This window comes from Lepidochelys olivacea (assembly GCF_965140295.1).
Source record: "Lepidochelys olivacea isolate rLepOli2 genome assembly, chromosome: 19".
Taxonomy (NCBI): domain Eukaryota; kingdom Metazoa; phylum Chordata; order Testudines; family Cheloniidae; genus Lepidochelys; species Lepidochelys olivacea.
Genome location: NC_140429.1, coordinates 3,065,242 through 3,085,070, shown reverse-complemented (window position 1 = coordinate 3,085,070; position 19,829 = coordinate 3,065,242). Strand labels below are relative to the sequence as shown.

The 19,829-nt window shown below is 46.6% G+C and overlaps 1 protein-coding gene across 2 annotated transcripts in view; it reads right to left on the bottom strand.

The window, feature by feature from the left end:
* COL8A2 (collagen type VIII alpha 2 chain) overlaps nucleotides 1-19,403 on the bottom strand; it is a 136,247-nt gene extending 116,844 nt beyond the window's left edge. The window contains exon 1 of one of the 2 annotated variants that reach the window (XM_084652428.1): nucleotides 19,242-19,403. In XM_084652428.1, coding sequence (XP_084508554.1) covers nucleotides 19,242-19,327 — 86 coding nt within the window. In that variant the 5' untranslated portion in view covers nucleotides 19,328-19,403. The remainder of the gene's footprint in view (nucleotides 1-19,241) is intronic. The other variant, XM_084652429.1, reaches the window with a different exon arrangement.
* Between the last annotated feature and the right edge of the window lie 426 nt (nucleotides 19,404-19,829).

Below are 19,829 nucleotides of genomic sequence, written 5' to 3'. Positions count from 1 at the left end.
CATCAAGGCCTACAAAACTTTCAGCCTTGAGTCAAGCCATTGAGTTCTCCACTGGCATGCCAGAGTCAGAGTAGGATATGTGCCTCGAATCCCCAGGGATAGAGTGAGTATACACATGGAATGGTGCGGGCCATTATTACAGGTCTGTCTTACTTCTCCCTACTGGTTTGGATTATTTTACTTCTAGGACTAACCGCAGGAATACTAAACATATTTTAATTATAAAAGGTCTTCCGAGAGCATGAGCGTTGTCGTCACTGCTGTGCTCGTTGGGGCTCCCAACTGAACAGTGATCCTGAGAATCCCAGGCCTGATCTTGGGACCAGGACCTACCAAATTTCAGAGTGTTAATTGGGAATTCTTGAGAAATAATATAGTTGATACACAATCAACAGATCAGCCAACAGGAGCGAACCCTCATCTCCTAGGTACCAGTCATAGGCCTGATCACAAAGCCTTTGCCCAAGGTTAGGCCAGCAGGTGCAGAGTGCTCAGCACCTCCAGGATCAGGCCTCATTACTAAATTCACATCTGCCTCCAGTTCTTTTTCTTCTGCAACTTAGCTAGGAACAGGAAGGTTGTGAAATTGGACCTGAAGGGGCTGGAAAGGGGGTAGGATGTTGGATGTGGAAGGTAAGCCCCAGATTCTCAAAGGTATTTAGGTACTGCGTGTTTCTGTTACTTGACAACCACGACAGGGTGTAAAGGGCTGTTGTACAAGGAGAGTCTAGAGTAGCTACAGCTGGCTGTAACCCAACATTGCCCTCGCCTCATGCAATCCTGCTCTGGAACCACACAACTTCATGACACACGCTGCCACGCAGCAACACAATGCAACGCAGTACAGAACGTGGTATTTGAAACTGCATAATGACCCCTCTCAATATTAACTTCATCAGAGCCAAAGGAGTAATGCAACAGTATGTGGTACCAAACTCTCATTGTGTAGCAGGCTGCACAAAATAATGCAGTATAGCACACTGCAGTGACACATGCATTGCTGTGTGTCAACAACATACAAAGCAATACTAATGGTGCCCTACACACAGTATCGTGGTACACTGCCCCCACGGTGTTATTTTGGAAAATGGTGCATGAAGGAAACCCAACACAGCAGACATCACGCAGTGCTTCCCTGCCATAACACATGGCAACAACACAGTGAGATGCATGCATACAACTTTGGAAAAAAAGTGAGTCAATGCAACAAAACCGTTGCAAAAATAGTGCATCGCAGCACAATACTGACAACAGCACGGAGGGTTGCATGGCACCACACGCAATTGTAGCCACCAGCATTCACAAGGCTGTGGTGCACAAGCGGATACATCATATTAGAGAGGTCACCGCATTTGTTTGGAGGTCATCAGTGTCATGGTGCCATCCTTGTACATGACGGTGTCGCCACAAGGCAGTGTGAGGAGCAAGGCTGGCTCCCTGGACATTGGCTCGACCCAAGGGTGTTATTTCAGAAAAATTCAGGGGGTGGGGGAGTAAGGTTGCGCCGGTATATAGAACATTATCTGTGATTATACCATATCCTGCAAAGTTGCAGGGGGTGGGTGGTGGGGAGAAAAGGGGAGCATTTAGACCTATAAAAAGTTTGGAGGGGCAAACCATGGTCAAGGGGGGCAGCTGCATAGCAACCAACACCCCAGACTAGCATGGCCCTTGGTTAGCAAACCTCTCTCATGTCCCGCAGTCAACGTTATGTCCTGGTCTCTCTTCAGTTCACAGGCTAGCAGCCAGTTCCACTACAGAGGACTCCGATCATGGTCACGAATCGTGCAGATGTTGCTTTGCTCTTAAGGTCGCTGCCAGGCAGTGGGAGGAGTGCATCACTTCTCTGGCCTCTGCCAGGCTAAGCGGTCGATTTTCTGGTTTGAATTAAGAGAACAGCAGCAAAAAAAAAAAAAAAAAAAAAAAAAAAAGGGGGGGGGGGGGAACCTTTATGAAAGTCCTACAAGAGTGGCAGGGGTGCAGCCAAGAACAGCTCTAGTTGCTCTTTAAAAATCAACACGTTAAATAAAGTTCTTTGTGTCCTAAAGGTAAGCAATTGCTTTAGGAACCTGAACACAGGCCCATTAATGAGGAGCAACAACATACAAACTTCCCACTATATAAATAAAGCTTTGTATCTATAATTCAGTTTGAATCTGGAGTCCACCACGTTGCTTTATTTCCAAACAGTAGAGCAGCCACCATTTGGACAGAACAAGGAGAGCAATCCTCCGCATTCTGCTCAGTAGATCAATTCATTTAAAGCGTAAGAGCAGATTCTATTTTTTTAGCCCGTACCCAAGGTGCAGATGCACCAACCTGCCTGCCAACCAGCGATGAAGTCTCTGGGTTTCTGAGATTTCATTATGCACCCGTGTTGCTATCATGTAATGAAATGAATGTGCAGAACTAACATGCTGTGGGGAAGATTGGATTTTTGGGGTCTGGCTTGCACAGAAGCTCAGCAGTTTTTACCCATAATAAATCCCCTGGCACATTTGCTGGGGTTAGGGGACGTGGAGTTTGAGGTCTAGGGTGCAGACACAAGAAGTCAAACAGGGAGCCCTGCCAGGAGTTAGTATGTATCTGAGTAACACAGCCAGGCAAATTATTACTGATAGCCAGGGTTGATGGGGTGGAGGGGAGGAGGAAGGGAGGACAATTGTACTAGGGCCCCAAGCTCCAGAGCCCCCCCCGCAAATATCTAACTGGGGTGAAATGGTAGAGGGTGGGGTCCCAGCAAACATTGTACAGGGCCCCAAATTTCTCATGGCTGGAGAAGGGTCTTCCTGGGAACAATTTTGCCAGGTGTTGAGCTTCCTGGAAGCCCTGGAGAGTTGTGGGTTGTTCAACATCTCACAGGATCAGACCTTTAGGGCGAGTCAAAGGGATGGTGGGTATTAATTTCCCTGTCACCCACCTACACACCCTGCCTTTAGCATGTCTGCTAGGAAGGGCCTCTTACCACAGATCTGAAAACATCCCCCACGCTATGGGCCAAATGCAGCATCGATGAGCACAGCGATGTAAGCAGCATGTTAGCTGTAACTGGGCTGGAGACCAAGGTTCAGGGCCAATGCATCGTAAATCTGCACCTGCTGGCAGTCAGTGGGTAAACATCTTACACGGCTAGGGCAGGGCAGGGCTTGAAGACTGCAAAATGAAGCCGTCCCCGTCGCCGATTTCACCTTACCCATCGCTGCTGCTTTGCCCTCCCACACTCGTTTTCTCATCCACTCCTAGGAACGCAGGAAAGGACAGTCTGGGTCAGAGCCGCAGTCCAGTGTCTGATCTCAGCCAGCACCAGATGCTTCAGAGGAAGGTGTAAAACATGGCAGTTACAGGGACTATGTTCACCTAACGAGGAACTTATATTTGGCCCCGACACTTGAATGCAATGAGAGCCTACACTACCATTAGGACCGACTTTGGCCCTAGATGTTTGTGATGGGTGATAGGGAGCTGTGTATGGGCAAGTTTCCCCTTCTTCCCTAAATTTTGCAGCAGTGGAGAGCAGATCAAAGCAGATGTACAGCACCCACGATACCAGCCACTATATGCAGGGCGCAGAAGAGTGACTCCAGCCAGCCTCTGCTTGTGAGTCACGCTGCTCTGTGGTGTGAATCAGTTTTAATTGTTTTTTAAAAATCATTCATTCAGATGAGCCCTTGGAAATGTCACAGACCACCTGAATAAGTCAGCTCCTGTTTCAAGCCAGTTTTCACTTCCCAGTGAATTGGACAATTACCAGTCAAAACCAAACAAACAGACATGGTATTTATTATATCTCTTCTCAGCTTTGCAGGATGCTGCAACCCGCTGAGCATTCAGCAACAAACAACTAGCTGTGATCTGTATCATGGCCACACCTTTGAAATATCCTCTCCAGTATTTCCAGTAGGAGCTCTTAAAAATCCTGCACTCAGCTGCTAACAAACAAGGCCTCACATCCCATTCCTAAATGGCACAGAAAGTGTCCCCCCCCCAGGATCACCAAAAAAAGCAAGCTTCCAAGCGCTGAGTCTGGACTGATCGTTTTGGGCAGTTTCAGAGCAACTGTAAATAGAGATTAAATCATAAAATGTGCAAAAACTGGCACAAATATCACTCCACATTTCAGAGGTCAGCAGAATTGAGCATTCAGGTTTCTAGCAGCCCCTGGGTTGAGTCAACATTTTCCATACCCAAGTTGCAAAGGGGGAAGGGAGACGGGGAGGGGAGAAGTGACCACTGGAATTCACAATGTTACTTTCTCGGCATAAGAAGAAACCAGCAACATTCCAGCCTCCTGCCATGTGATGCAATTGGTGACAAGATGCTGCTTAAATACAAAAGTCAGTGCTGGTTGATTCAAACAAGTCTGAAAGGAAAAAAAGAAATGTGGATCTTTGGTTGGTTTTCAGCCACTAGAGGGACCTGAGCTAGCACCCTCCTGGATATACGAGACGTGCGATTCGAGCAAAAACCAAGTAGCGCTCCAGGAACACCTACTTCTCACTTCCCAGCGATATTTAATGGGATCAGCTTTTCCCTTTGATTGCTCACAGCTTAATTATTAGCATCTGAGCTGCTTTGATGATCTGCTGGTGGGCTGGGAAAAGGAAGATTCTCTCTTTGTTTTGCTGTTTCCAAGCATGTCAGGGTCATGCAAGTTAAAATCTGACTCCAAGATTTCGAGTTACTGTAAAGAGGACTCCAGGGGCTGCTTTACGGGTGGCGTGGCAGAATTTCCTGGAGAAATGATGGACCATATAAGTTGCTACAGATTCTAGTTTGGCTCCGTTTCTGTGACAATAGTTTCTACAATGCCCTTCATTCTGTAATCCTTCTGCACAGGATAAGCCAAATTTTGCCCTCAGTGACATCTCTATCACTGAAGGTCGCCAAGCCCGCCTCCCACAGAACTCATCTTGCCCACCACTGAAATGCAGCCACCTCCAGGGTATTAGAGAGTGGCTGCTTCAGAGCACCCAGCAGGGTAGGACAGAAGTGCAAGGAATCCTGTATCCTGTTACAACTGCGGTGAGGATTTTGGCTGAGGAAATAAGCCTTGGTAGAGTCTCTTGGGAAACAGTGCCCTGAGTTCTCCTAACCGCCTTGGGTGGTCAGGACCTTGGATTTACTCTTCCTCCTTTAGACAGAGCCGGCAGGAACACAGCGCTCCCCGGTACCACACTGGCTCATTGGTTCAGTACTAAATCAAAATGAAATACAGCACCAGGGTTTCCCTTGGCATGTCCTATCCAAGTCCCTGACCAGGGACAACCCTGCATAATTTATAGGATGATGCACTCCCAGCAGGGCAGTCATAAGGCTATTAACACAGCTGCTAAAGGAACATCCCAGCCTGGACTTCCTCCTATTGTTGGGGACATTGGGGCATGGCTATTAGGTAATTTGAGGGGATAAAAAATTATAAGTGTTAATGAAGTTTACACTATGGTACTAAAGAGAATTTGGACTCTCCTTACTGCAGGCTGCTACTCCCTCCTTGCCATGTTGGGGCCTGATCTAACTCTCACCCAGGTCAGTGGGAGTTTTCACGTTGACTTTGGTGGGATTTGGATGGGGCCCCGGTGAGCATCTTCCAGCAGCTGAGCAGACGGTTCGACTAGCAGTACAGAGGAGCGCTGCAGAACAGCGAGACAGGTAACTTCATTGCTGCATGCAGAGCCTTGCAAACACAGGGCTGAGTCCTGCTCCTGTTGAAGTCAGACGTAAAACTCCTGACACCAGCAAGTGCGGGGTCCAGCTTTGATGGAAGCAGCCAGTGACTCACTAGCACGATAAGGCATTTGTCTCGAGTTTGGCGAGGCTCTGCATAACCTGCCAATTCCTCCGGCTCCCAATGCTTGCTCAACGAAAAGGAAGTACCCCACTACTGGGGAGTGTGAAATGATCAGGAAAGTACATGGTAAGGAGCCACAGCCTCAAAAGTCAAGTTGCTCATATAAAAGTAGAAAAGCGAAGACCATTAAACTTGTAATCCATATGCTGTTTGGTGGGTGCTGCAGAGCGGGAGGAAGGACTTGTGCTGTGGAATAGTCCTCTGGCTGCCAGAACATGGGTGGGGGGATAGGGAAGGGAGGATGGCAGCTGCTCAAGCACTGAGATATAACTAATGAAATCAAGGGTGTTGGAAAGGAATCCTATGCTCATTTCCTCAATGGGGAAAAAAGACATGATGGGCCCACAGTTCCCACATCATGGGCCACGTGGAGTCTTGACATTCCTGTGCCATCCCCAAAAGTATGTGTTATTAGTACCATCTGGTGCCCAAACCAAGATCAAGGCCCTGTTTGCTCAGTACTGTGCAAACACAGTAAGAGACATTCCCTGCTCCCTGCAGCTTATGGTTTACATGGACAAAACAGCGTGGGAAGTGAGTTAGTGCTCAGCAATAGAGCCAGGAATAGAACGCAGCTCACCTGCCTCCCAGGCCAGTTCCCTCGCCACTGGGCAACACGGGCACTGCTGTAGTGACGCTGAAGTCAGTTACACACCATCTCCGCGTGGCTATCTCCTGGCTCTTTCTGCTCATCCCAAAGACTACAAGAGCACTGAGTGTGTAAAGCAGCATGCAGTGAAAAGGCCACTCACAGACTGGAATTTGCGTACTTTGAAGGTTTTTTATTTGCCTGTTTTCATGGGAAAGTGCGGTCAGAATCCAAGGGCCTGGCATTTTGCTCTGAGAACCGAGGTCTATGGCCAGCTTGGTGTCTCCCACGCGTTGTAGGTTTGTTGGCCAGTCATTGAAAAAGCTCCATCAGCTGCACATGCGAGTTTTCATTCGAGGCAGAAGTCCCAGCGGACACAGCTTGATTAAGAGCCGAACGGGCTGGCTCAAGTACAGCTCCCATTGACTTTGTGGCTTCAGAACTGGGCCATTGCTAGAGGTCTATGGGACTGTAACAACCTGTGAAGCCATTAAAGGGTTCTCCAGAGATGCCAATCCCTGAATCTTGGGTGAGAAATTTCTTGCCTTTTAAGTGTCACCACATGCAATTCCATAAGACTCCCCAGTCTTTGTTAAGCCATTCACTCTTCTGGAAACCCCTTGATAGTCAGTAACCGGAGAAGATGCTCCAGAAACTTGCCTTACCAGGCTTCTACTTTCCTTGGAAGAATCTAAGGTAGTTGGATCTGGTATCAGGGCAGTACTAGGTTACCAGCCACAAATCCCCCTCCCCCCACCATCCTATTTCATATATCATCGCTAATACGCTGTCTGCCCAACAGCATTCTTGGTGCATTCCTGCAGTAAGTACCACGGATTTGCTGTGCTTTATGAAAAATGAAAAGAATGTTTTAAATGAAATTAATTCTTATGAACCCAACATTTCATAAAAAGCACTACCTTCGTACGGTCCAGCATAGGGCAGCTCCATGCTCTGTGTTAGACTTGCACGCAGGGACGGGAAAACACAGGCCATGGCATAAGATGTGCTGGACAATGAACATATTATAAGCGTTTGCAGGGTCTCAAAGGGTTCCATCCTAGCACTTCATTTATGCTCAGCAATAACACAGGTGGCGATCTTTAAAGAGCAAAGAAGAGAACTCCTCATGGAGAAAGCGCTCAGGGGAGGGCCAAGCAACAATGTCTAGTAAGAAGAAAAGGAGCCGTGTTGGCCACGCAGAGGTTGAGGGCTCTAATTCCTCGAGGAAGGCTGTGACACAGGAGCTTGCAGTTTCCCACCCAGTTGGCCCAGGAGTTTCTTTGGCATGGACCTGAGCAGGTTTTGTGAAGCTGGGTGGAAAGGAATGAAGAGATTACGGAACCAGGCAGCGAGATCGTGGTGCCACTTTCCCTTCCCTCCACCCCACTCCTCATCTCCCATTCAAGAGACATTAAAGAAAAATCTGCCTTTCACCACAGAGCAGGAGGAGCTGATGCAAAACTGCCTGGTTCCCTCTTTTCATCTTCACTTTAAAAAGCAACTAAATTAAAAAAAAAATACCCAAACCCTCCAGCAACTTTCTGCTGTCCCATCTTCCTCTGCTTTGGTGAAAGCTCTAGTATTTTAGGACAAAATGGCTTATGCTTCATGGCTAGAACTGAGGAAATAATTCACAGCCCTAGTTATGGGGTGGATTTCATTCATGTGTGTGTTCAGGAATTGTCAACAAACCAGTGGCCAAGATTTTCAAAACTGTTCAGGAACTTTCCCCATGAAGACCTGTTGGTCTTCAGAACCTTCATGCTTTGTATGTTTGCAGCTGGATAGTCAAAATGGGTTGGGTCAGTTACATAAGTCCGTGTCTTTTGAGGCCAAGCTCTTTGGAGCAGAACAGTCTCTTACTCTGTGCTTGTAAAGTGCCTAGAATGATGGGGCGCTGATCACAGTAGGGGCCCAGCAATGCTACAACAACAGTGTTAACAATCCTTGCGGTATTGTGTGTTTTTCTTAATCTCCCAGCTCCTTGAATCAAGAAGGTGCCCAAATAGCTCAGCTTTCATTACGAACAACAAAGACATTTCTAAGCCCTCATGGCTGTGGAGAAGAAACTGAAAATGGGATCTGACTGCACCGGACAGCTCAGGAACTGGACAGCAAAGAACTCAAAACTTAATATTTAAAGAAAAATCTCGTGATCTGTGGGGCCCTGACTCATGAGCTTTGAATGCTGGGGGGTGGCAATACCAATAAAAAAAAAAAATCATAAATGTAGCGTTGTCCCTTTCCTCTGAACGGATGATTTACGTCACTCCCCAAGAGAGCACAGATTTCACAGTGGAATGTACCTTAAAAATTCTCATTTTTTTTTTGCTAAAAACGAGCTTTTCTGAGAAAAATTCACTCCTGCGACCCTGGTTGGCAGTGTGCTGGTACACTGTGTCCCACTTAAGTTCTCACAATAGGGTGTAAGTGGGGTGAGTGGTGCCTGGTGCTGGCTCTCTGCACTGCATGTGTGGGGAGCTTTGCTCTCGGTGTATCTGTGCTGTTAAAGCCCAATGGCTCGAATGTTTGCAGGAGACGAACACAAAAGGGTTGCAAACTCATCGGAATTTAAATCTGCTTTTAAATTCCAAGGAATTTTTGCAGAAAATTTCTCCCCCCACCCCGAATTGTTTGCTCAGCTGTTAGCCATTGCATTAGTGGCATCTTGTCCCCAAAGGGGTTATTGCTTGAGCCCAGAACTAGAACATTCCTTCCCATTACAGCCAGGCAAACCTCCTCAGTTTCCCTGTGCAAAGGGGGTTGCAAGCTCCAATGCACGTTGGATTCACACACTCTGCCCCCTTCTGGGGTTTTATTCTGAGTTTGGGGATGGAGCAAAGCCAACGTCTCAAATCAAAAGCAGTCAGAGCTGCCAAGTTTCACAGCAAAACCACAGGATTTCGATAGGAAGCCATAAAATCAGTCCCAGGCTTGATCAACCTCAGGTAACTTTTTAAAAACAAAACTGGGCTGAGCTTTCGCACTTGTACCAAAACCTGAAAGCAGGTGCATTTGCCCTCGGCTTTAAATATCATTACAACTATTTCACAGAGAACGGATTCATAGGCGCTCCAGACCCTGAGCTATGTCGCATGATGGCACCTCCAGTGCGCCTTTAAAACGGAATCTGGACAAAAAGTTAAACAACTTCAGACATCTGCGATGACGACACCATGGCCTCTCTCCTAAAGTGACCCTGGCAGACTTTACCGACTTCAGCTATACACAGGGGTCAACCTTCCTCACCACTGAAGTGCAGCCACTTCTAGAGCGAAACACAAACTGTTCAAAGGCACACAGGAACACTACCCAGGAGTTTAAAACAGGAAGCAGAGAAGCATACATTCTCCAAGTGACAAGCACAGGAATTACAGTAGGGAGAATAGATCTCCCCCCTCCCCCATGCTGGAATTTGGCTAGGACCCCAGAGATTTTGTAAAAAGTGCTATGAATTGTTACCTGTCCACCAGGGTCAAGACCTTGGGTTTACGTTTCATGCAAAAGATGGCACCTCTCAAAAACACAGTACCCTCTTAGCACAACACTGTCCACCCAGCTTCTTATGTTGGCAATCCACGCTTTGGGATCTGAGCGCCACGGGGCAGAGATGAGTGCCACCCTACTGGATCATCAACACCACTTCCTGCAGCGATATCAAGGGAAATACGAGAGGTTTGCAGCAGCACAAGATGGCCAGGCTTCAGAGTCTCGGTTTTCTGTCCGAGACAAAGAAAAAGCTTTTATTTGACTACTGCACCTCAGAAGAAAGACTATTTCTGTGTGCTCCCACTGGCATAGTGTCTGCGGATAAAGACAGAGGTTAGATCACCACTCAACAGCCAGCAATATCAGCTCATTCATCTGGGTGAAGGCCTGGGTAAGACCCCCTTCTTTAGGCTTTAGATCCCTCTCAACTTGGAAAGCAACGACTGGAAGGACAATAGAGAAAGTGCGCAGCTATTTCCAGTGTGATCTGCAAGGAAAAAGGACAGAGCACAGATAGATCTGGGAGAGCTGTGATTCGAGGTCGATCAGTCTTTGAGGAGACTGGCCGATCTCTAAGGTTTTAGAGATTCCGGGGGCCAAATTGTGCTGTCCGTTACCTAGGGTTTACACTGGGTTAACTCCAGTGAAGCCAACAGGAGCTGGGTGTGCTCTGGACCTGTGAATAGTTTTTACATGCTTCACACCCATGTTTGAAACCATTGGCCTTTGCTTCTGTGCATCTCCATGGTACAGAGCATCGTGATGGTGGGGTGGAAAATGGGGATAGACGCTAACCTTTCTCCCCTCCCGCAGATGCCAGGAAGACCACTTAGCAAAAGCTTGTACATCGGGTTGCCAATATTCATTGGACATATTCCTGGAGGTTCATCAAATGACCCACTCTTAAAGATTAATCTTTATTTAAATTCCTGGAGACTCCAGGACAATCCTGGAGGGTTGGCAACCCTACTCACACAGCACTGTGTAAAGTGCTGCATGTTATTGCAAAAAGAAAAGGAGTACTTGTGGCACCTTAGAGACTAACCAATTTATTATGCATGGATGCCAAAGCAACCACGGGTTTCTTGCCACGTTTTTACCACAAGGGAGAGAGCCATCCAGACAAGGTTCTTTTAAGCTAAGGGAGATGGTTTCCAGGTGGGCTGAAGGGTGAGAGGCATTCAACTATGGGCAAAGGAAGCACCTAGAGCTAAGGTTTCAGTCCAGGGAGAAGACTTGCTGGCAAGAAAGCTTTGAGTTTAGTTTTCTCCCTGTGATTTACTGACCTCAGAAACATAGAAGATCAGGATTGGATGAGACCTCAGGAGGGCCAACCCCCTGCTCAAAGCAGGACCAACCTCAACTAAATCACCCTCTGGGGCTGGAAGCCACTAGGGATTTCCTTGAGTTAAGTGGTTTGACAATACAAGGCACCCCAATCCAACCCATTGGCTTCCTCTCTCTTACTGCACTTCTCTGACTGCCATGGCAGTCCTACAAGGTGCTCAGGTACTACGCTGATGAGGGCCGTATAAGTACTTTGGTTAAAAAGAATCTGACCTTCCCTTATATCTTTGCTCTTGCTTCCACCTATTCCTCTTCACATTCGTAGAATCCTAGAATATCAGGGTTGGAAGAGACCTCAGGTGGTCTTCTAGTCCCACCCCCTGCTCAAAGCAGGACCAATCCCCAACTAAATCATCACAGCCAAGGCTTTGTCAAGTCAGGCCTTAAAAACCTTTAAGGATGGAGGTTCCACCACCTCCCTAGATAACACATTCCAGTGTTTTACCACCCTCCTAGTGAAATAGTGTTTCCTGCAACTGCAACTTGAGACCATTGCTTCTTGTTCTGCCACCACTGAGAACAGCAAGCTCCACCCTCTTTGGAACCCCCCCCTTCAGGTAGTTGCAGGTTGCTATCAAATCCCCCCTCACTCTTCTCTTCCTTCCCCTCTTCACTCTTCCTCCCAGTCTCACCTCACTGCTCCCTTTCTCGAGCTGCTGGATCTGCACTGAAAGCTCTCCCTTTCCTCTCCAAGGGCCTCACTGAACCCCACCTCCTCCAGCACCTCTCTCATCAATAACTCCAGCAGGGAAGGAAGCCAAAGTATTGTTCTGGATCTTTTGCTCGGTGGCTGTGCGTGCACTCTGGGGTAGGGAGCAGGTCTGTCTGCATCGCTGTTTGTGTGTTGATTTGTGGTGCTATGGACAATGAACGATACAAGAGATTGTGTAGGTAAAAGCAGTATACAACCTGTGGTGGGCAGTCAGCATCCACTGAGTAGCTTGGAAGCACGGATCTGAATCCTGTCTTGTGTTTTGAAAAGGAGGAACCTAATGGTTGAAGCCTCCTTGATGGTAACGATTATCAAGAGAACAAGACGCGTAGCAGAGCGAGATGTGCAGACACAAGGAGAGCTCATTCTTTTACATTTGCCATGGGGATTTGAAAATGAAGCTGCAAAGACACCAGGTAAAATTTTCAAATGTACTTAAGTCACTTAGATCATATCCCACTCAATTTCAAGGAAATTAGGTTCCTAAGTCTCTTAAGCCCTTTTGAAAATTTTACCCATTCTCTCTCTCTAGGTTCTTACACTGGCCCTGTCACTGCTGTGCCTCCCACTGAGATGAGGTAACTCTTGCCAGGAAATCCTTCAAGAACCAGTTTTTGAAACCACCTTCTGGTCCCTCAGTTCTCAACCTGAGGTTCAAGGCCACCCTCTTTTTTCTGTATTGCTAAATGGGGCTAGGAGCCAGCTAGATGAGAAGAGATTCCCCATGGAAGCTGTCTCAGAATGGAAAAGATTCAGAACCTCACTGAAGATATGCTCAGCAGCTGGAAATCACTAGCAGGCAACTTTGAGCCATGACTTGGAAGCTGAAGATGAATGAAGACCTGTCAGAAGTGTGCAAGCAGATTCTCCAGAGGTTTGTTCTTGGGAATTTGCTTTATTAAGAAGGTTATTGATGCACAGATGACATTTTTGACCTTCTATCCACAAGAGAAGTGTGGAAATATGGAGAGTTACCAAACTGGAATGCACCAATGGTCCCTCTGAACTACCATCTATTCTCTGCTTCTGGCCTAGACCAGATGTTTGACTGGTACACTGAAATCCAGCAAATCTAAAGGGCTTTTCTCAATCTGATTGGATTGTCTCACTTCCAAGTTCACATAGTTTGCTTTGGATCAGCTGCAGAGGTCTGACATCCCTGGGTAGAAGCGATGCATCTGGGAAAATGATGAAAAACCAACTGGAGAGAAGAGAAAGGAAAGTCAGATACTTGGCACCTGCCAAGTACCATTGGGAAAACAATTTGAGATTTAACCCTAAGAGGGGGAAAAAAGAAAGCAAGGAAGGTCATTATTCAGGGGAGCAGATTCTCTCTCGCTTTAAATCCATGCAGCCCCCTCCAAGTCAATAGTGCTGCATGATTGAATGTGAAAGGATGATTCAGTGGGGAGACACTTGTTCGTACATCCCTGCACAGCAGTGAACCAGTTAGATTCTCCTAGGAGCTCAGATCCAGACTTTCCAGGGTGTAGCATTCACAACCAGGGCTGGGTTTTCACAAGAGCTCAGCTTCCACTTATGCACCACAGTAACAGACAGATTCCCCAAAGCACTCAGCAACCGGACACACAAAAGCTCTTCTGAAAGGGTAGCATCTATGGTAAGCCCCAGCTCCTGTGAAGTCCAGCCCCCAGTGCTGCACCATGGGCAGGAAGGAGCGTTTCTGTACCCTGCACTCACCTGTTCATGAGGAGGACAATTACTTGAAGATAGTTTCCTACATCAGGCGGGCTTTATTACAGGCTGTATCATTTCAGGGGAGCACTTTTCCTGAGGCAGAGAGAGAAGAGGCCGAGCCAGCACTGGCTACAAACTGAATCAAGGAAATTCACACGCATGGGAAAATCCTTTGCTTTTAATTAGTTTGTTAAAATGTATACATTCAATGGAAAACGTACGTGTGTGTGCGCGTGTGTCCTCCCCCGCACACCACTCTTGACTGGATACTTTGAAGTCTCCAGCATTCCACGGGGAATGTTGGTTTCTTCTGCAATCTCCCCTTTTCTTTCCCTCACTAACATCCCTGCGTAGAATGCATCCAAGCACAACACAGGCAGAGAAGGAAAAAAGGCACAAAGTTCCCCAGGCCGCTGAGCCAGTGTTGGGTGTATGTGCCTCTAAATGGGACCAGGATGCTGTTCACCAACCGAACACCCTCTGCCTCGCCAATCAGTCGATTTGCCATCCCTTCAGCTGGCAAGTGCTCACTAATGGTTCCCCTCCTCGCCTGTAAAGCACAGGATCGAAAGTGAAGTTTGGCCAAGGCCAGGGAAGGGTTATACAGAAAGACGAGGCTCTGCTTTCTATGCCTTTCTGCAAAGGCAGATATTTTTGGAGCAGCCTAAAGAAAGGAAAGGAGGTGGGGGCGGGAGGAAGCCGGCGTTCAGGACAACAAGTGAAATTCAGTATCGTTTTATGGCCCCACCCTGCAGAACTATGAGATTGTGTTGTTACAGACACTGTCTGCAGCACTGGAGAATGGAAACTCTGCGGCTTTCCTAGCTGTGGACAAGCTGAAATGTGAGTGAGAAAGACAGACCGTGTGTGTGAGAAAGGGAAAGAGAACAGCCCTTCGCGCCCTTTCGACCAGGGCTAATGTATTTTGCAGGTGACATTCCCTGACATACTGTTGATACAATGTTCCCCTCGCTCCAGGGCCCTGGAGAGAGTCACTTTTCATGGAATTGGGAGGGATGGCAGGAGGTAAGGTATTGGAACCTTCGTGGCAACAGGTCCATTAGTAACTTTGAACGCAGACCTTTATAATGGGAGCATTTGAAACGGGTATCTTGCCTCCCACCATTTTCCTTCCAGTCAAAGAAAATGTTCGATATGAAAATAAACAAACCGCAAAAAAACCCCATGCTAGGAAAGCGCCGGCAAATAGTCAGATCCCCCTTATATGTCAGTTTAAACTCCCAGCCACCCCACTAATAGCTCTTCTTATTGAGCTGTAAAAACTGTCTCCTAAGTTCCTTTGGATTTATAACAAAGCAGAAATCACACAAACCCTCTACAGAGCAGTGTGGTGGAATATCAGTGCATTCCTACATGCTCGGTCCCCCAACCAGCCTCTCTGCTACAGTCTTGGCAGACTCAGAACAAAAGAAGGGTCCCAAACATAGAAATCTGCCGTCCAGGAGAACCAGGTGGGGAGAGGCCTCTTATCCTGGAGGTCAGAACCCCTGTATTTTATTTCATCCTAAGATGATGTGCCACACTAGACAGATTCATGTTACAGCAAAGAAGCTCAGCACTTAGAGTGCACTCCATCTAAGATACTTAAGTGCCCCCCCTTTGTTGTGGTTTCCAAGCTCCTCACAGTCTTGAGCATAACTATGCTTCTCAAATCATGTTACAGTGGATCGGTATTATTAGGCCCATTTTACAGATGGGGAAATGGAGGCAGGGAGGGGAAGCGACTTGCCTAGAGTCATTAATAGAACCCAGAAGTCCTGGCTGCAAGTCTAGTGACCAGGCTGTCCCCCCCCACCCCCCCCCAACAGGGGCGCCATAGAAGTGAGGGCTTCCACATGCCAAAAACTGACTGTCACCCTGCTCAGAGCACAAGTATTGTCCAAGTTCCCTCAGGGGTCAGCACAATGCATTGATCATGTGCAGACAGATGGTCTACCTGGTGAAGTCCCATGTTAAATAGTTTTCAGCCTCCTCTGTAGCATCAGACATTGGCTGCTGCCAGAGATAGGGTTTGGGCTACTCCAGCATGGCAAATCCTGGTGTTTTAGGGAGCTCTGAAAGTTGTGCCCTGCCCTTCAGTCCCCAACCATGAAAGATCTGGTGGAAATTCCAGTAGATTCCTTCTCTTGGTCTTTTAGTGTCTCTGATATGAGCTGGAGGACCAGTAGCCCCAGGATCCTCTGACCCATTTCTCTGTTCCAGAATCTAATTCTTAAATGGAACCCCAGTAGGAACCAGTGGGCAATTTTCATCTCATCACTAGGGAGATGTTCTTCCACCCAGTTACTGTGACCTAGTCATACCAAAGGAACAACAAAGCCTAATTCAATCCTTTAAGGGCTACCATCTGTTTATGTTTATGCCCATGGGACCCACTGACTTCAGTAGGACTTATGGGCATAACTGAGGGCAGAATTTAGCCCTAAATCTTTTAAAGTAACCTATTGGTCTTTCCAAAAAACCTCACTGCACTAAAGTCATCCTCAGAGTCACTCAGTTGATGTCACTGGAGTTTATGTTCTCATGTGTTTGGCTCATTGCCACTGTATTTCTGCTGAAAGAATTTACTCCAAGGTATATCCCTACACCAGGTAATGGGGGCGTGGGGGGGGGGGGGAGAGAAGAGAGCCTCATTCATGGGTCCTAAGCCTGAACCTTTCCGTGCAGAGTGAGAGGGATGAGCTTGACTGCATCTAAATAGGAGGATGCCTTGAAGACCCATCTCACTTGGATTGGATTTCCAAGTTGTTCCTCCGACTCCTGTAAGTCGATGACTTTCTTTGCAGTCTATCCATTGTCCATTCTTCACTGCTGTGCTCACATACACATGCCCCACGTGGTGAAGTGCAAATAGGACAGCGCTCTGCTCTCAGGGGGAAAAGTTGGGTTGTATTTTTGGTTGCAGTCCTGGTAGCCTTGGTTACTCTTTCATGAGTAGTGAAACATTGGAGGTAGCGTTTAACCAAGCCACAAAACGATTGAAACACTGCTGCTGCTAATGGCTGCTTTTCAAATGCTGCATCTTACCCAGAGACTCTTGCCCCTCTCACCAGCAGAAGCTAGGCCAATACAAGATATTACCTCCCCCGCTCATCTCTCTAGTATTTTACTGAGCACATTGCAGACAGAAGGCAGCCAGCCCTGCACTAGGGGAAACCCACAGGTAAAATTCACAATAGGAAGAGAGAACAGAAGCTAGCTCCAAGCCCCTGAATTCAGATTGCATGTGATTCTAGGCTCTCCCAACACAATGCTGTGCATGCTGTTCCTCAGGGTGGCAGGTCAAGATAGTGACAAAAGACCTAGAAACACTTGAAAGTCAGAGAGAAACAGCTGCTGTGGCCATCTGCCTGCAACAGTACGAAAGGCTATCAAAAGGGAAACCAGAAAACCCTGCATGGAGAGCTATGCTGAGCCGCTGCCAAAAGCCACAGACAGAAAAATCCTAGATTTCACCCAGGTGTGAACAACTTTTGACACTTCTAGGGCTTATTGTTTTAAACAAAAACAAAACACACAGTCCCCATTCACCCTTAGCAATACTGTATTTCATATGAATGGAATATATGAATCACTGCAAAGAACTTCAGTGCAACCCAGTACAAAGAAAACTGAATTCTCCACCCCACTTACTGCAATCTGGTTTTCTGTAGCCTAGAACAAAGGCAACAGGAAACAAATACATCTAGACAGTCAAACTTTCTCTTTTTTTAAAAGGGTAACTCAGCTGTTACACTTACACGGAGGAGATCAGACATTCATTTCCAGTCAGGGCTATTATGACCCACAACTGGGTTCCTTCCTCCACCTACTTATGATTGTAAGTGAATTCTATAGTGAGAGCATCACACATTTTCCAAAAACATGATGAGATCCTGACAGCTCTTGGATTCAAGCATGAATGTGGCTTCTAAAGTTACAGCTAAGCCCACTAACCCCAATTCTTGGGCAAACATTGCTGCAGATTGGAACAGGTGAATAAAAAGAAGCCTCTCGCTGGTGGAGTTCTGTTATACAAATAGGGATCTGGTCTTTTCTGACCCAGGTGGACAAGGAAAGAAAAATAAAACAAAGAAACATTTCAGTGAAACTAATCTTGGAAGTTGTGCTGAATAAATGAAAACTGATGGTTCTTTATTAATTATAGAATTGAACCAATTTTCTAGCAGATTTTTTTCTTCTTATGCCTGACAGCAATAGATTGACAGAAATGGGATGAAAAACCTAGCCCCCAGTCAAACCAAATTTCTCACATTTCCTGTGGCCATGGAGGTTTTTACTCTTTTAGCTTTGGGCATGCCAAAAAGGGGGAAGGGGTGTGTTACCTGTCCTACAATGTAGCAAAATGGCAGAAACCCTGGATAGTTAGATTCCCAAATAGTCTTTAATCTTCAGCTTCTTAGGGGGTTGAGGGTCTAAAACCACAATAGTTAAATAGATTCAGTTAAAGGAGAAGTTGGCCTATGATTGCCCCTACTACAAGATTTGATGTGGTATGATAGATGCAGCATCTGAGAGAGAGTGAGAGAGAGAGAATTCTCTTATACTACACAGAGCGTTACCTCCACAGCCCGAGAAGGTAAAACTTACTAATGCAGACATTGCTATCATTTTAGCATCCAGTATGCACGGGACACGGCAGGTGAAAAGAATAGTTTCCCAGTGTCCCTTGCTGATGGATCAAAACTGGATTTTTATAGAAGCAATAAAAATCCCCGGAATTTGCTGGCCTTATGATTTATTTAAAATGTTCCTTATAGCAAAGCTGCCCGTAGATGAGGAAATATCTCCAAGTAGGTCAGCCTAGGGGCAAACCTATAAGGGTGACTCTCTTGGTTTATTAAGAATGTTCAAAGTTTAGGAACTGGTGGATGAGAGCTCAATGAACAGAAATGTCCTTAAAAACTATAAAATAAGAACCTTCTACTTCCCATCCCAGGATGTATGTGAAGTTAGCTGAGGTGACATACTCAGATTCTGATGGGCACTGAAGAAAAGTATGAGAACAGATATCTAAAACTGGAAGAGGACAGCCTCCCGGGCAGATTATGGAATTGAACTAAAAGCCTATTGCTAGGGATCAGGGTCCCCGGGTGCACAGAACTTTTCCCATACATTTTTCTTACAAACATTTGAGACAGGAAAGTAGGGTTTGGACCTTCGAGCCATCTCTGCCCCAACCTGGATCCAGTTTCTCATTAACCCTGTTTGAGCATCACATACTCTTGATACAATTTATTAAAAAGGAACAGAATTTAAAATGGGTTAGGGGAAAAATAAAGGGATGATAAAAGCGACAGAAGAAATCAAGAAAAAAAACAGACTAAAGTTCTCCTGAAAAGAGAGAATATTCATTTGCAATATTCCTCTCTGCTTGTGGAAAAACTAATCAGAATTAGAGGGTCTCGTGACTGAAAAATTAAAGAGATTTTCTCTAGTCTGAGCTTAATGCAACACGTGATAGGTATCTAGGTGAACGATAAGAAAAAGGAAGAATGGGAGAATGTGTCAAGAAAGAGAAATAAAGTCCTTACCTTGTTCGCTGAAACAGTCTCCTCAGGCTTGCAGAGGGGAATTTGGTTTTGGGGTTATTGGGGGGGTGGGGGGAGATTCTTGGCATAAACTAACTTTTATTGCTGTTAGAATATAGTCTATTCCATGGGCAGTGCAGCAGTCGCTGATGGTACCTTTGCAGAGGGGGGAAGAGAGAGAGAGAGAGAGAGAGGGGACAGAGCTGTGCTGGGCAGCACAGCAAATGAGTGCACGAGGGAGGGAGGAAAGGTTTTTCACAGACTCTTTGATGGGCTAACACAGCTCAGGACTGGGTTGGCTGGTTACTTTTTTTTTTTTTTTTTTTGAGTGGGTTCCAGCTCTGGATTGTTTCTCCGTTTCACAGACACAGAAGGAAGTATGTTTGTAAAACAAAAAACCACACATACACCCTACACCAACCCTAGATGTGCAGGAAAGAGTCTCTCCTCAAAGACTCAGGCTACAAACAATTTCAGCACCATATTCAGCTGAGCAAACTGCACCCCTTTTCAGCACCGAAGTGGCAAAAGTGTAACCAAGAAGCCAGACCGGCTAGGGAGGGGTGTAGGAATTCAAGTGGGATTCCAGGG